General features: G+C 38.3%; 1 protein-coding gene across 2 annotated transcripts in view; it reads left to right on the top strand.

The window, feature by feature from the left end:
* The window catches only part of gpr155a (G protein-coupled receptor 155a), a 34,103-nt gene extending 19,652 nt beyond the window's left edge, over positions 1-14,451 (top strand). For both annotated transcript variants that reach the window (XM_087267424.1, XM_087267426.1), the window contains exons 9-16: positions 535-625; positions 2,713-2,914; positions 3,672-3,758; positions 7,200-7,339; positions 8,733-8,828; positions 8,906-8,970; positions 10,718-10,852; positions 12,518-14,451. In XM_087267424.1, coding sequence (XP_087123550.1) covers positions 535-625; positions 2,713-2,914; positions 3,672-3,758; positions 7,200-7,339; positions 8,733-8,828; positions 8,906-8,970; positions 10,718-10,852; positions 12,518-12,710 — 1,009 coding nt within the window. In that variant the 3' untranslated portion in view covers positions 12,711-14,451. The remainder of the gene's footprint in view (positions 1-534; positions 626-2,712; positions 2,915-3,671; positions 3,759-7,199; positions 7,340-8,732; positions 8,829-8,905; positions 8,971-10,717; positions 10,853-12,517) is intronic.
* Positions 14,452-17,319: the final 2,868 nt, after the last annotated feature.

The raw sequence follows: 17,319 nt of genomic DNA on the forward strand, positions 1-17,319 counted from the left end.
TACAAATATACACACACACACACACACATATATACACACACACACACACATATATATATATATATACACACACACACATACACACATATATACACACACACACATATATATATACACACACACACACACACACACACACACATATATATATATATATATATATATATATATATATATATATATATATATATACATACACACACATATGTGTGTGTGTGTGTGTATGTATATATAGGAACAATGGGAATGAAGAACAATGGAAATATAAGTCCTAATAATTTATATATAAATGTGTTATATATTACTGTATATTTATATAGTGCATTTCATACACAATGGTAATTTTAAGTGCTTTACATAAACAAAAATATATAAAGATAAGTATAAGTACAAAAAATAAGTAAATGAATGGAACCAGCAAAATATGTTAATTCAAGTCTTTATTGTACCGTAGAGTAGTTTTAAATCCAAAATGTTAAAAAAAATAGTAGCTTGAACTAATGTTTGTGTTTTGTTTCCTTCTGTCTTATGCAGTTTGCCTTTTTTGGCTGTGAGCGTCCTTCTCCTGTCAGGACACAGAATGCCAGACACCATCGACTCTGCCTTCTTTTATGGAACCACACAGGTGCAAAACTGATACAATTAAATGTTTGTCCACTCTGTTTGTGTAGTCTGCATGGTTAATAAATAATAAAGTCGTCAGAATGATAGCAGCTGGAAGGATGGAAAAAGCATCATAAAAATAGCAATAAGCCTCTGATAATGTCCATTATCAACTCGCATAAGATGGCACTGTGCATGACATCATATCGTATAGTAATTGAATAACAGAGTTAAGGCCTGTTCTCTTAGCGCTAACAGAGTTGACTGTAAAAGGGCTGTCAGTAACAGAGCTGATAGTAATAGAGCTGACAGTAAAGAGGTTGGCAGTAACAGAGTTGATGATAACGGAGTTGACTGTCACAGTTGACGGTAACATCTGACAGTAACAGTTGACAACAACGAAGTTGACAGTAACAGAGTTGACAGTAGCAGAGTTGACAATAGCAGAGTTGACGATAGCAAAGTTGACGGTAACAGGAGTTGATGATAACCGGGCTGACAGTAACAGAGTTGACAAAACCATAGTTGACTGTAACAGAGCTGAGAGTAACAGTTGACAGGAACAAACGGTAACAAAGTTGACCTAACAGAGTTAGCTGTAACAGAGTTGACAATAGCACAGTTGACAGTAACAGCATTGACGGTAACAGAGTTGATGGGTAACAGAGTTGACCAGCTAACGGAGTTGACAGTAACCAAACTGACAATAGCAGAGTTGACGATAGCAAAGTTGACGGTAACAGAGTTGATGGTAACAGTGCTGACAGTAACAGTTGACAGTAACAAACAGTAACAGAGCTAACGGTAACATAGTTGATGTAACAGAGATAACTGTAATGAGTTGATGGTAGCACAGTTGAGAGTAACAGAGTTGACGGTAACAGTTAACGGGGTAACAGAGTTGACTGTAACAGCTGACAGTAACCAAGTTGACGGTAACCAAGTTGACAATAGTAGCGTTGATGATAGTAAAGTTAACGTTAACAGAGCTGACAGTAACAAACAGTAACAGAGCTGACGGTAACAGCTGACAGTAGCCAAGTTGGCAGTTACAGAGTTGACGATAGCAAAGTCGGCGGTAACAGAGTTAATGGTAACAGGGTTGACTGTAATTGAGTTGACGGTAACCAAGTTGACGGTAACAGGGTTGACAGTAACAGATCTGACAGTAACCGAGTTGATGGAAACAAACAGTAACAGAGTTGACGGTAACATCTGACAATAACAGAGTTGACAATAGCAAAGTTGGCGGTAACGGAGTTGACTGTAACAAAGCTGACAGTAACAGTTGACAGTAACAAACAGTAACATCTGAAGGGAACAGATTTGGTGTAACAGAGTTGACGATAGCACAGTTGATGGTAACAGGGTTGACATTAACAGAGCTGACAGTAACTAAGTTGACCGTAGCAGAGTTGAGAGTAACATGTGACAGTAACAGAGTTGACGATAGTAAAGTTGACGGTAACAGAGTTGACTTCAACAGAGCTGACAGTTGACAGTAACAAACAGTAACAGGGCTGAAGGTAACTGAGTTGACATAACCGAGTTGATGGTAACAGGGTTGAAAGTAACAGAGCTGACAGTAACCAAGTTGATTACTTTTTTTAATGAATGCATAGAGTCAACCAAAATGTAGAGACAGACAAAAAAATGTATTTGTTATAACTAAAATTACAACTAATACAGAAAAAAAGATGTTTCATGCAAGTGTTCATTAAACTTAGTTGAGTAAAAAAATAAATAAATAATTAAAATCATGCCTAAATATTGAATTCTAGTTGAAGCTGAATGATTCAGGTATCGCGTTAGTCTTTAAGTTAATATTGTCAAAGCAAAATCTCTTTAAAACACCTTTCTAAAACCTCATTTTTAGAAAGAGCCTGATATAATTTGTGTAATTATTCAAAACCCTTACATTTGATCATCTTTGTTTGTGAACAATAATAGCTTTCTTGTTGGAGATGCCAAACTTAACCGCAATCTAGAATCAACCAATAAGCAAAAGCGGATTTCTCAATTCATGGTCCCTTTAAAGCTGACAAAACCCTGGTCAAAAAGACTTCTATAAACGAATAAACCACATTGTGTTTACTGCTGGTTTTATAGGTGATGTGCACATCGGTGGTGTTGTGTGTGAGTATCGCGGTGTGTGGCGTCTCTCTCGCGCTGCTCAGCAGACGAACACAAGACTATCAAAACCTTGTATCTGGATCATTGTCCGGCAGTGAAGAAGATTTGAGGATTCCCTACAACGCACCAGTTCAGGGCTCCATTGAGGATACCTGCACTTTAGGCAGCACCAACACGGGTATGACACTCACAGCATGTGTCAAAAACAAAATTCACATTACACAGTGTATGTGCAGTATTTTGTACAGTATGAAGGATGTGTTGTAAGCAGTCAGCCAATCACAACAGACCAATCAGAGCAGAGGCTACAGGAAAGGAGGAGTTTAGAAAGAACAAATCTTCAAATGAATCAAACAAATAGTTTAAGGCTGATCAAGAAAAGATTATGATTCATTATGAAATGTATTTTTTGACATTGGATGCATGTAAAGCTGTCAATTTTATTTGATTTTGTATGCGTTTTTTGTTTAAGAAGGCTGAAGTCATGATTGTGTTGCTGGAAATGTAAGTTGTGTGTTGAAAGAACACTAAGGTCTGGTTGTAAAATGTGCATTTTAGAAATGTTGATCATCTGGTTATCCATAAATGCAGAAAAATGCTAGCAGTGAACATCAAGAGATCATTCTACTATTGTACAAGAGCAGTGTTTCCCAACCATGTACCTGAAGGCACACAAACAATACACACTTTACAACCTCTCCCTATTCAAACACACCTGAATCAACTCATCAGAACAGAAGAAGAGACTCCAAACCCTGAAGTTAATGGATCAGATAAGGGACACATTCAACATAAGGGCTGTTGGTGTGCCTCCGGGAACAGGGTTGGGAAACACTGCACTTGAGAATGAAAATAGTAGTTATAGCACTAGATATCATGCTGGTTTGAGTCCTTAAAATGACTTAATGTCAATCTAATCTTTGTGTGTTTGTCAGCATGCCAGATGTGCGAGTGTGCGTGCGCTCTTCCTCAGACCAGACCTGATGTTACAAACACCAAAGAGGAAGTGTCCATACAAACAGGTTTTCCTCTTTCTTTCATTTCCTCTTCCCTCAAACACACTCTTCATAGATAAAAAGTGCTTTATTGGTGAAAGGTCATCTTTTTTGAACGTTGGCTCATTTTACATCTCCAAAAGAGTTAAAGAGTACAGTTTTACCGTATTTTAATTCATTAAGCTGTTCTCGGGGTCTGGCGGGCGCGTTTTTAGCTTAGCTTAGCTTAAGTAATTGAAACAGATTAGACCGTTAGCCTCTCACTTAGAAAAAAACGTTTTATTAGTGAAAGGTCGTTTTTGAAGGCATTACTGACACCACATCTCAACAGAATCAAACCTATGAATTGTGATGTTTTTGTTTTTGTTATTACTGACATAAAGTTTGGTTATTAATGCACATTTTAAAATACCGCATTATAAACAAGTGATGGAAACACCCTCAAGTGATAGAAACACCCCACTTTTTTTGAAAATAGGCTCATTTTACAACTCAATGAGAGTTAAAGAGTTAAGTTTTACAGTTTTTGAATCCATTCAGCCGATTTCAGGGTCTGGCGGTAGCACTTTTAGCTTAGCTTAGCATAGATCATTGAATCAGATTAGACCGTTAGCCTGTTTCTCAAAAAAAATGTTTTATTGGTGAAAGGGTATCTTTGGAGGCATTACTGACACCACAGCTCAACAAGATCAAACCCTATGAATTATGATGTTTGTGTTTTTAATACCTTTATGAATCGCTGAAGTCAGTGGCTGGGTTTCTATCATCCTGTGTTATTGTGCATTTTAAAGTACCACATGAGACACAAGTGATGGAAACACCCTTAAGTGATGGAAACACCCCACTTTCTTGAAAATAGGCTCATTTTAGAACTCCGCAAGAACTAAAGAGTTGACATTTACCATCTTTTAATCCATTCAGCCAATCTCGGGGTCTGGAGGGAGCACTTTTAGCTTAGCTTAGATCATTGAATCAGATTAGACCGTTAGCCTATTGCTCGAAAAAATTTGTTTTATTGGTGAAGGGTCATCTTTGGAAGCATTACTGGCACCACAGCTCAACAGGATCAAACCTATGAATTATGATGTTTGTTTTAATTACCTTACAAATAGCGGAAGTCAGTAGCTGGGTTTCCATCACTCTGTATTATTGTGTATTTTGAAGTACCACTAGTGAAAGACGTAATGGAAACACCCTTAAACACCCCACTTTTTTTGAAAATAGGCTCTTTTTACAACTCGACAAGAGTTGCAAAGTTGAGTTTTACCATTTTTAAATCCATTCAGCTGACCTCGCGTTAGCTTTTAGCTTAGCTTAGCATAGATCATTAAATCAGATTAGACCGTTAGCCTCTTTCTCAATTATTTTTATTGCTTAAAGGTCATCGTTGGAGGCATTACATGACGCCACTGCTCAGCAGAATCATGCTGTTTTTTTAAGTACCTTATAAATAGCTGAAGCCAGTAGTTGGGTTTCCATCTTCCTGTGTTAATGGCCATTTTGAAGTACAGCATAAGACACAAATGATGGAAACCTCCCCATTTGTTTTAAATAGGCTCATTTTACAACTCAATGAGAGTTAAAGAGTTGAGTTTTATAGTTTTTGAATACATTCAGCCAATCTCAGGGTCTGGCGGTAGCACTTTTAGCTTAGCTTAGCATAGATCATTGAATCAGATTAGACCGTTAGCCTGTTGTTCAGAAAAAATAGTTTTATTGGTGAAAGGGTATCTTAAGAAGCATTACTGACACCAGCGCTTAACAGGATCAAACCTATCAATTATGATGTTTATGTTTTTTAATAGCTTATAAATATCTGAAGTCAGTAGCTGGGTGTCCATCCTCATGAGTACCACATGAGACACAAGTGATGGAAACACTCTTAAGTAATGGAAGCACCCCACTTTCTTGAAAATAGCCTCATTTTACAACTCCACAAGAGTTAAAGAGTTGACATTTACCATTTTTAAATCCACTCAGCCAATCTCAGGATCTGGCCGGTGCACTTTTAGCTTAGCTTAGCATAGATCATTGAATCAGATTAGACCGTTAGCCTGTTGCTCAAAAAAATAAGGAAAGCGTTTGGATAATTTCCTAAATGAGCAAAGTGTTTGGACTATTTAAAGCTAGACTCTTCTGTAGTTATACTCAAGCGGCAACCTCCCGCTCTCTCTCAGGAAGCCAATACGGAAGTAACTAAAACTGCAATTCATCCGAAGTTCCGCTAGTCCTGGCCGCTCCTGGCTCCAAAACAGAGCAAATTTTAATTGAACCCACTGTTAGAATGGCCAACTTTACAGCAGAAAAAAAGGTGTTTACAGCCTGGTACAAAAAAGGATTTTGGTTAATACAGTTAATATTACCCTTCATGACAACTGTGAGGGGGGTGAATTTTTTTAGAACTCATCCGTTTCCTTTATATTAAGTTATATTAAGTTTGCATAATTAAGGGCGTGGCCCCTTGAGTGACAGCTAGGTCTCGTTGGTCGCCGTCACGTCACCTCAGCTGAATCCTGCAGATTAGCCACTGAACTCGGCATATTTATCGTATTTCTATGTTGTTTTATGTGGTTTTACACAGTCAACTGCCTTTTGGACTTGTTTCCTACAATTATTAGAGGGCATGGCATGCTGAGTGAACTTAATTGTGCTCACAAACCATTCACGTGGCCTCCGTTTCACATGTGAGTAAAGTTATATACTTATATACCATCTCTATACATGTATAGGTCTTATTTAAGATCATTTATGGTTTATATTTATATTTAGAGCTGTAATGCACTCCAGAATCTGGCAGATTGATTAGCTGTGGGCTCTAGATCACTCATCTGAAGCGTTGTCATACAGTGTTATGCTGGATTTCATCAATAGTCTTACATTAACTAACACAGACTATATCTGAAGTGTTTGGAAGTAATTCATGTTTTCCTCCTGTTGAAAAACGTCATAAGAACAATGTTTAGTGGCTCAATGTATTACAGCAGTGTTTTTAAAAGACTAAACACTATTGATATAGTATACAACCAAGCACAAGTGGTCAGAACACAAACGAGTCACAGGTGATAAAGTATTAAGCGTTCTCCCAAAGTAAAGTGTGTCTGAACCAGGTCCAAGCAAACTGTCAGCAGGTGTCTGTAGCTCCGCTCACTCTCCGCCTCTTTGCCCTTGTTTGGTATCCCGGCGTGGGTGTGATGCACGCGAACAAAATGGCGACGGTTGGCTGCGCCTACTTGTGGCTTCTTTTGCGCTCTTTAGAAACCTATGGGTGACGTCACGGATACTACGTCCATATATTTTACAGTCTATGGTTATACTGTGTAGCATGACCAACGGAAAGCAAAAAGTTGCTGTTTTCTGCATTAGGATGTCAAGGATGTAAAATGATCAGAACTCGAGCATTCTCAAATATCGATTACCCTATAAAAGAGCAAAAAAAGCTGAATGTGTTGAAACTTTTGTTGTTTTCAGGTCAGTGTGGTCAGGAATGTACATCCACGCACTGTTTGCTGGTTGAAGAGGAGGAGAAGGAGACGGAGAGACAGAACACAGACATTCAGTCAACAAGACATGTGCTCATGTGTCTGATACTGACCGTCACTTCACTCGCTGTGAGTACTCTATGGCCATGTTAACATCTACACTTATTTTGAATTCTGTTTAAAAGTATATAGTTTACAGTATACAGTTTTTTCCACTAGAGGGGGCATTTTCAAAACAAACAATGGCGTATTTTGATGACCTAGTGCTTGGAGGTTGTGTTGATCAACATCCTGTAGGATGTGTTAAAGTTTTCAATACGTTATTATTGTGGTAACATGACGGAAGTGGAAGCAAATGAAAGCACGATATTTTCATCCCTATGAGGAGAATGGCTCATATATCACAATAAATTATTTTGAATACTGTTATATATTGACAATAATTTCAGATTGTTTCGTGTCAGGGTTGGGTTTGGGGAAGAGGACACAATATAGGCATTTCTCCTGCAGCCTTGCTATCAGTGTGTGAAGAGTGGGTGAAGAGGGTTGCATTGGCAATCTAACACAATGGGCAGCACACTGAACACATTTTATAAGTGGTCAGAAACTTGTAAATAACTCAAGAAAGAATAAAGTTATGTTTAAACCAAGCACACCATTGTTTTTCGTGTGAAATTCCCAATAAGTTGGATGTGTCACATGACCCTCTTCCTCTTGAAAATACAAAAGTTGGATTCAAGATGGCCGACTTCAAAATGGCCACCATGGTTACCACCCATCTTGAAAAGTTTGCCCCCTCACATCTACTAATGTGCCATAAACAGGACTTTAATATCACCAATATCACTATTGTATTAAGGTGTTTTAATATAAATGGCCCACGCTGTAGTCTGTACAGTGAAGCCTGGTTTATACTTCTGCGTCAAGTGACCGGCGTGACCCACGGCACATGCAACGCGCGCAGCTGTGCATTTATACTTCAGCGCGCTGTCTCTGTTGGTCTGAATTAACACTTCCGAAACGCTAGTTGGCAGTGAGGTGTAAATGTTCCTCTGTGTTGAGTCTTTTCGCTGCTGTTTTGCTTTTCCTGAACACTTCCTGGATGTACAAGTGGCTTAAGCTCGCTCATTTTGAGGCAGGAACCGGCGGACGTGCAACAACTTTAACTATGAGGTAAACACAAAGCAAAACTTTCCATCAGGAGCTCCTTCACGGGACTCCACACTTGTAAACAATCGCTACATTGGGCTCGCGCCATTCGCTTGGCTCTCGGTCCCGCCCAGACTCGTCAGCGCAACCAAGCCGACCAATCACAGAGCTTGCGCTACGCGTCGTTGCGACGTGTAGTTACAATTTTTGAGAGGTGCACGTCAGTGACGCCGAAGGGCTATGCGTTAGCGCCGTAGCATACGCTGGCGTTTGACGCAGAAGGATAAATCAGCCTTTAGAAACATCATTATATCTGTGTGAAGACACTTTAAAACATGAAATCCCAACGTGTGTGTGTGTGTGTGTTTTTCAGAATCTGTGCAGTTGTCTATGGTGGCTCTTTAATAAAGATCCGGGTCGTCTGTATCTGGAGCTGCAGTTCTTCTGTGTTGTGGCCAATTACGGACAGGTGAGTGTGTGTGTGTCTGTGTCGTGCTCAACTGTGTCACAATTATTACTAAATTCTACATCTCTTTTCTACTCTAGGGTCTTATTTCATTTGCCTTTTTTGGCCTCGACAAGCATTTAATCATTTCTCCGTTCAAAAAGAGGTAACTACATTTCTGCAACACTGGTCACGTGGTGTTGGACTTATCTTTTGACATATTTTGAAAGCATGTTGTTATTTTCCAGGAACTAAAACCTCCTCCCTATTGTGAAAAGAGTATTTATTCAGACTAAGTGGAAAAAACAACAACTTTTTGTTGTTGTTGTTGTTGCGTCAGGTGTATGAATTTATTTAAAGTGGACCTGTTGTGCCCATTTTTAGATGTAAAATAAGTCTCTGATATTCCTAGAGTGTGTGCGTGCACTTGCGTGCGTGTGTTTGTGTGTGTGTGTGTGTGTGTGTGTGTGAGGTAGAGGTCTGCGCGGGACTAATTTTTAGTCCCATTCCTCCCGCTCCCGTGAGGTTTTATTCCGCACCTTACCGCTCCCGCTGTATATTCAGTCTTTGTTCACCTGCTGCCCGCTTGGAATAATTTTCTCCCCGACCGTTCCTTCTAAATATAGATTGAATTTGAAGTACAGCATGAGGCACAAGTGATGGAAACACTCTGCTTTTTTGAAAATGAGCTCATTTTACAACTCCACACGAGAGTCAAAGAGTTAAGTTTTAGCATTTTAGAACCCATTCAGCCAGGAGCATATTTAGCTTAGCTTAAGTCATTGAACCAGATTAGACCGTTAGCATCTCACTTAAAAATGATCAAAAGGTTTGGGTAAGTTCCCAAATGAGCAAAGTGTTTGGACGATTTAAAGCTTGACTCTTGAGGTCTGCGTGGGCCTAATGTTTTAGTCCCATTACCCCTGCTCCCGTAAGGTTTTATTCCGCACCCTACCGCTCCCGCTGTACAAAAGGGTCAGTTTCAGAGAGTTATAAAACATTATCTGCTGGAGCGCAACTACACATTTACTGAGTTCCAAAAATATCTGAATATTATGACTCATTATGAATCATTAAAATCAAGCATATAAAATTCATTTAGGGGAATTTTTAATCCAAATATTATTTTGTATTTCATCTGAAATACATTGAGGTCTGTACTTACATAAACATACATTTTGCGTGATCCCTCTTATTCTGGCAAAAAACTATTTTTAATTAATTAATGATAAATAATAATAAAGTTTTTTTTTTTTAGATTAATCTTGTAACCTCAACTGTACTGTATGTATGAGTTGACAGTTTATTTAGATAAAAATGTAAAAAAAATAAAATGAAAAAAATAAGTTACATACATATGAACACTTTAGACTTGTCTGTGTGACTGCATGTTATTGTGTTAAATAATTTTGGATTAAAACGTGTGTGCCATTGTATGCAACTCATGGTATATATGTTTTATTTAATAAAATACAAAATTATACTTGTATAAAATGCAAAATAAACATTTTTGACAAAACATATTTATTTATTTGTAATATATGAACCTTTTAATAATGATAATTTCAAAAATCTTTTTGGCACAATGGCGCCCCCATGTGTGGCACCCCTATGCGACGCATATACTGCATACCCCCTTTTTGCGCCTTTGTGTGCTATTTTGAGCTCAAACTTCACACACACACACTCTAGTGACATCAGAGACTTGTTTTAAATCTTGTAAAAAGGGGCATAATAGGTATTATTTAAATACAGAAATGCATTGCTGTTTTGCATATTACATTTTAAAGTGAATTTTCTGCTCGTACGCTTCAGTATTCTTCAGTAAATGCTCAGAGTGGGGGAAGGAGCTTTCATGTACATGATGTAAATGCAGCAGTGTGGATGACTTGCTGTTGTTTCTGCTTGTGAAGGCTGGAGAGTGTGTGGCAGTGGTGGGCTCAGTTGGTCTCGGGTTCAGAGGTGTCTGAGGAGATCAGACTGACCTGCAATCAGTTCCTCAAATATCATAAGAAGCAGTGCATTAAAGACATCGTTCACAAGAAAAGGTGAGACGAGACACCCTCTAGCGATGGTTGTTTGTTGCACACTCAAACGTAATTTATTAGGTGTTCATTTGTTTTTGGTGTATAAAATAAAATTTGCTGCCATTTTTAAAACATGACTCTGAGATTCCCAATTACACTGTTATTTTATAAAGCAAAAGCCACTTATTTCTTGGTGTTATGGCCTAACACTAGCCCTAACCTCAACCCTCATAGGAAAACTGACAATTTTGAATGTCAAAAGACCATGTTGAGTGTGATTTTGAAGCGATTTGAAAAACTAAGACACAAGGCATGTCCTCATAAACCACCTTAATGGAGTATAACTAGATCATAACCATGTCATTATACAATAACTGTCCTTGTAAATCACCAAAACCAGCACACACACACACACAATTACAACATTCAGCCACTCACAAACACACTCACACTCAAACACATTGGTATTGGTGGTTTATGAGGCCTATCCATAGGCGTACTGTATTTTATACTGCAAAAAACACTTATTTTATGGTGTTATGGCCTAACCGTAGCCCTAACCTCAACCCTCATAGAAACACTGGCAAATTTGAATGTCAAAAGACCCCAAAAAGTATGATGTTTAAGCATTTTGAATTCCGAAGACACAAGGCATGTCCTTATAAACCACCATAATAGAGTACAACTAGGTAATTTCTATATGATTACACTAAAATCTGTCCTTGTAAACCACCAAAACAAGCACACACAACCACACAATTACAGCATTCAGCCACTCACAAATACACTCGCACTCAAACACGTTGGTATGAGTGGTTTACAAGGCCTATTCATAGGCGTACTGTATTTTATACTGCAAAAAACACTTATTTCATGGTGTTATGGCCTAACACTAGCCCTAACATTAACCCTTATAGGAAAAAGTGGCAAATTTGAATGTCAAAAGACCCTGTTAAGTATGATTTTGAAGCATTTTGAATTACGAAGACACAAGTTATGTCCTCATAAACCACCAAAATAGTACAACTAGGTCATTCCCATATGATAACACTAAAATATGTCCTTGCAAACCACCAAAACCAGTACACACACACACACACACACACACACACACACACAATTACAGCATTCAGCCACTCACAAATACACTCGCACTCAAACATGTTGGTATTGGTGGTTGGTGGCCTATCAATAGACATTTTATAATAGACATTGTATTTTATACTGCAGAAACCTCCTATTTTATGGTGTTATGGCCTAACACTAGCCCTAACCTTAACCCTCATAGGAAAGCTTTTAAAAGACCAATCATACAACAACAACAACCTTGCTTATAATAATATACATTGATTATATATATATATATATATATATATATATATATATATATATATTACTAATTTATGTGTGTGTGTGTGTGTGTGTGTGTGTGTGTGTGTGTGTGTGTGTGTGTGTATATATATATATATATATATATATATATATATATATATATATATAGGTTTTATTATATTTGGGTATATAAACCAAATGCTATTGGCATTTTTTAAAGAAGGGGTGGAGCTAATGTGTCCCGCCCTCTCTTCATGTTTTAGTTGAGATTACATCAAACATTGAATAAAAAAATGTTTGTTTGCTGTGTGTGTTGTTAGATGTTGAAGTGTGTTTCTGTGCTGCTGTCCGCAGGTGTGGAGAAAAGAGCAGCATCCAGGCATTTCTGGGCACTGATATGGTCGTGTGGCTGCAGAGTGTGGGATTGGCCAGTGATCAGGGGGAGGCGGTGCTGTACGGCTCACGGCTGCTGGATGGAGGAGTTATTCAGCACATCACACAGCAACACGCCTTCGAGGACCAGACCCTGCACTACCGCTTCACATAAACGCACACATTTACACTCACAAACACTCACACACTCTCAAAAACACACACTTCAGCACATTGGTATAGGTGTAATGTATATTATACTGCAAAAACCACTTACTTTATGGTGTTATGGCCTAACACTACTGCTAACCTCAACCCTTATAGGAAACCTGTGGCAAAAAGAGCCCAAGTATGAATTTTAAGCAATTTGAATTACGAAGACACAAGGCATGTCCTCTTAAACCACAATATTAGAGTAAAATTAGGTCATACCTAACACTAGCCCTAACTCTCATCGAAAAACAGACAATTTTGAATGTTAAAAAACCATGTTAAGTGTGATTTTGAAGAGTTTAGAATTACGAAAACACAAGGCATGTCCTCATAAACCACCGTAATAGTACAACTAAGTCATACCAAAGTCATTTATATAAAAACTGTCCTTGTAAACCACCAAAACCAGTACACACAACCACACAATTTTATATAAAAACTGTCCTTGTAAACCACCAAAACCAGTACACACAACCACACAATTATAGCATTCAGCCTCACAAACGCACACGCAAACACACTGGTATTAAAGGTTTATGAGGCCTATCCATAGACATGTTTTATACTGTAAAAATCACTGATTTCATGGTGTTATAGTCCAACACTAGCGCTAACCTCAACCCTCATAAGAAACTGCCAAATTTGAATGTCAAAAGACCATGTTTAGTGTGATTTTGAAACATTTTGAATAACAAAGACACAATGTCCTCATAAACCACTGTAATGGAGTATAACTAGATCATACCCATGTCATAATACTAAATGGTTCTTGCAAACCACCAAAACCAGCTCACACAACCACACAATTACAGCATACAGCCACTCACAAACACACTCACACTCAAACACATTGGTATTGGATGTTTATGAAGCTTATCCATAGGCATACTGTATTTTATACTGCAAAAAACACTTATTTTATGGTGTTATGGCCTAACCCTAGCCCTAACCTCAACCCTCATTGAAAAACAGACAAATTTGAATGTCAAAAAACCATGTTGAGTATGATTTTGAAGCATTTTGAATTATGAGGACACAAGGAATGTCCTCATAAACCACCATAATAGAGTACAACTAGGTCATTCCCATATGATTACACTAAAATCTGTCCTCGCTAACCACCAAAACCAGCACACACACACACAAAATTACAGCATTCAGCCACTCACAAATACACTCCTGCACACACACACATACAAACACGCATTTCCTCTCTCAAACACATTGTTGTTGGTGGTTTACTGGGCCTCTTCATAGGCGTATTGTATTTTATACTGCAAAATCAACTTATTTTATAGTGTTATGGCCTAACACTAGCCCTAACCTCAACCCTTATAAGATACCCGTGCCAAAATGTTAACGTCAAGAGACCCTGTTAAGTATGGCTTAAAGTGCATGTCCTCATAATCCATCACAAAAGGATAAAAGTAGGTTATACCCATGTTATTATACAAAAATTGTCCTTGTAAACAGCACACACACAATTACAGCATTCAGCCAACAACAACAAGCACGTTTTTTTTTTTTTATTCAGCCCGTACTAATGACAGTAAACTACCCGTTTCTACCACTGAGGGAAAATGTAAAGGGAAATTATTACTAGTTTTTTTGTATTGTGTAGTTCTGAGAGGGAAAAAAAAAGTCAAAACAGAAAGGAATACACTTTGAATTTAAAGAAATAAAGGTGCAAATCTGAGCATAAACTGAAAGAAATTAAATTAATTGTACGGCAGTCTGTAAACTTGCAATGCAAGAAAGAGTTTTGAGAATACAATATGTATTTGAAGATGTTGTAAGTTCAGAATTGCAGTTTATATCTCATAGTTTTCTCAAATTTGAGACTATTTTTTACAGATGTGAGTTTATAGGCTTGTGTTTCTGAGGTAATCTCGTTATTTTAACTCAGGACTGAGTTTATGAAAGTCTATAAAATAGCAATAATTAGACAAAACGTAATTCTGTTAACAAATAATAATAATTAAATGGCAAACCAGAAAATGTAGTTGCAATTCTGAAAAACTTAAAATTTGGGAAAAATCGCAATGCTGAAATAATTATTACAGTAATTAATAAGTCACGATTGTGAGAGGATTGTACGTTTTTTTTTATTATTCGAGTTCATCTCTCACAGAGAGAGTTTATATCTTGCAACTGAATTTTGTTTTACAAAAGCAAAGAAAAGAAACGCACAATTTTTTCACTCCACTTACTCTAAACATATACACTAACCGGCCACTTTATTAGGTACACATTACTAGTACCAGGTTGGACCCCATTTTGCCTGCAGAACTGCCTTAACCCTTCGTGGCAGAAATTCGACAAGCTACTGGAAATATTCCTTAGAGATTTTGGTCCATATTGGCATGATAGCATCACACTGTTGCTGCAGATTTGTCGGCTGCACATCCATAATGCCAATCTCTGGTTCCACCACATCCCAAAGGGGCTCTATTGGATTGAGCTCTGGTGACTGTGGAGGCCATTTGAGTACAGAGAACTGCTTTATAACATGGTGCGTTATCCTGCTGGAAGTAGCCATCAGAAGATGCGTACACTGTGCTCATAAAGGGATGGGCATGGTCAGCAACAATACTCAAAGAAACTCTCCCCCACACCATTATACCACGACTACCAGCTTAAACCAGATACAAGGCAGGATGGATCCATCCTTTCATGTTGTTGACGCCAAATTCTGACCCAACCATTCGAATGTACAGCAGGAATGGAGACTCATCAGAGCAGCAACGTTTCTCCAATCTTCTATTGTCCAGTTTTGGTGAGTCTGTGTGAATTGTAGCCTCAGTTTCCTGCTTTTAGCTGACAGAAGCGGCACCCGGTGGGGTCTTCTGCTGCTGTAGCCCATCTGCCTCAGGGTGTTGTGTGTGTTCAGAGAAGCTCTTCTGCAGAGCTCGGTTGTATCGAGTGCTTATTTGAGTTACTGTTGCCTTTCTATCAGCTGGAACCAGTCTGGCCATTCTCCTCTGACCTCTGGCATCAACAAGGCATTTGCTCCCACAGAACTGCCGCTCACTGGATATTTTCTGTTCCATTCTCTGTAAAACCTAGAGATGGTTGAGCGTGAAAATCCCAGTAGATCAGCAGTTTCTGAAATACTCAGAGCAGCCCGTCTGGCACCAACAACCATGCCACGTTCAAAGTCACTTAAATCCCCTTTTATCCACTTTCTGATGCTCAGTTTGAACTGCAGCCGATCGTCTTGATCATACATGCATAAATGCATTGAGTTGCTGCCACGTGATTGGCTGATTAGAAATGTGCATTAATGAGCAGTTGGACAGGTGTACCTAATAAAGTGGCCGGTCAGTGTATATTTAGAGGATTGCTGGTAACCATTGTCTTCCATTGTATTTTTGTTTTATTGTGACGGTCAATGGCCACTAGTTTCCGTCAGTCCAACAAACCAAATTTTGAGACCAAATGTCAGAATTACGTTTGTTTTAAGGTTTGTAAGTCTTCCATAATAAGCAGATGTTGGTTTAAATGAGGTTTTTGAGCACTGAATCTACCTCTCACACACACTGGATGGTAAAGGTGAATATATTGAGCATTTCAGAGCTGCTGTATATGCACAGGGTCTTTTCACTCACTAAACCTGCTTATATATCCCCTACACATTCATTCAGATTTGTATGTTATTTTGACAGCTATATTAGACTGACTGATGCAGTTTTATTCTGAATTACATTCATTATTTACATGCAGTAATCTTATCAGGTTTAAAAGCAGTATTGCGGTTCTAGAGGAGCTATATTTTTAACACACTAAGAATGCACCAGTTTTTATTTACCGTTTGTACTTATTGAAGCGTTTTGTTTTTTTATGAAAGTTCCAGAAATAAAAATAACTATTTTAGATGTATCAGTTTTGAGGACATCTATGATCTATCATGCATCAAAACAGTGACAAAATTCACGTTTCCCGCCTAAATAGATCTCCTGTCACCTCATACTTCAGTTATTTAAATATTGACCAATGAAATGCTCTCTAGGATCTGACATGCCCCACCCCCTTCTTGTTTGAGTTTCCTTTTTAAAGCGCTTAAGCTCAAACTCTCTGGCAGAGCTGTGATGAAAGCTAAACGCGATTGGCCCTTTTTCTTAAGAGGAGGAGCTACTCAATGCACATTTCAAAGCAACTCATGGGACTTTTATTAAATATTTAGCGGCAGAATGACTGGAAGTTGATGTCAGGTATGCATGTTTTTTTTTATAATATTAGTATGTACTGTATTGACGGCTCTGGTGATTCTGCCTCGGGGACTGATGTTACAGGGACTTTTATTTTGTAATGAGATTATTTTGAGTTCAATTATTGTTTAAATATGTTTACGTTCGTGTCCTGTGGCGCCAGCTCGCTGTTTCCAGAATAAAAGCCTTTCCTCAGAGGAGTCCTTCTGGATTTTTTTATTTTACATAATATTTCAGTGTTGACGTTAATGAACGTGGTGAGATGTGGCTGTGTATCGGCATGTTGGGAGGTGTGTGCTGGCTTGAGTCCGCAGGCCGGGTGCCTTAGTGCCCCAGAAGTGCCAATATAAAGCCATATCGCAC

This window comes from Danio rerio, chromosome 9 (genome assembly GCF_052040795.2).
Source record: "Danio rerio strain M-AB ecotype USA chromosome 9, GRCz13ab, whole genome shotgun sequence".
Classification (NCBI taxonomy): Eukaryota; Metazoa; Chordata; class Actinopteri; order Cypriniformes; family Danionidae; genus Danio; species Danio rerio.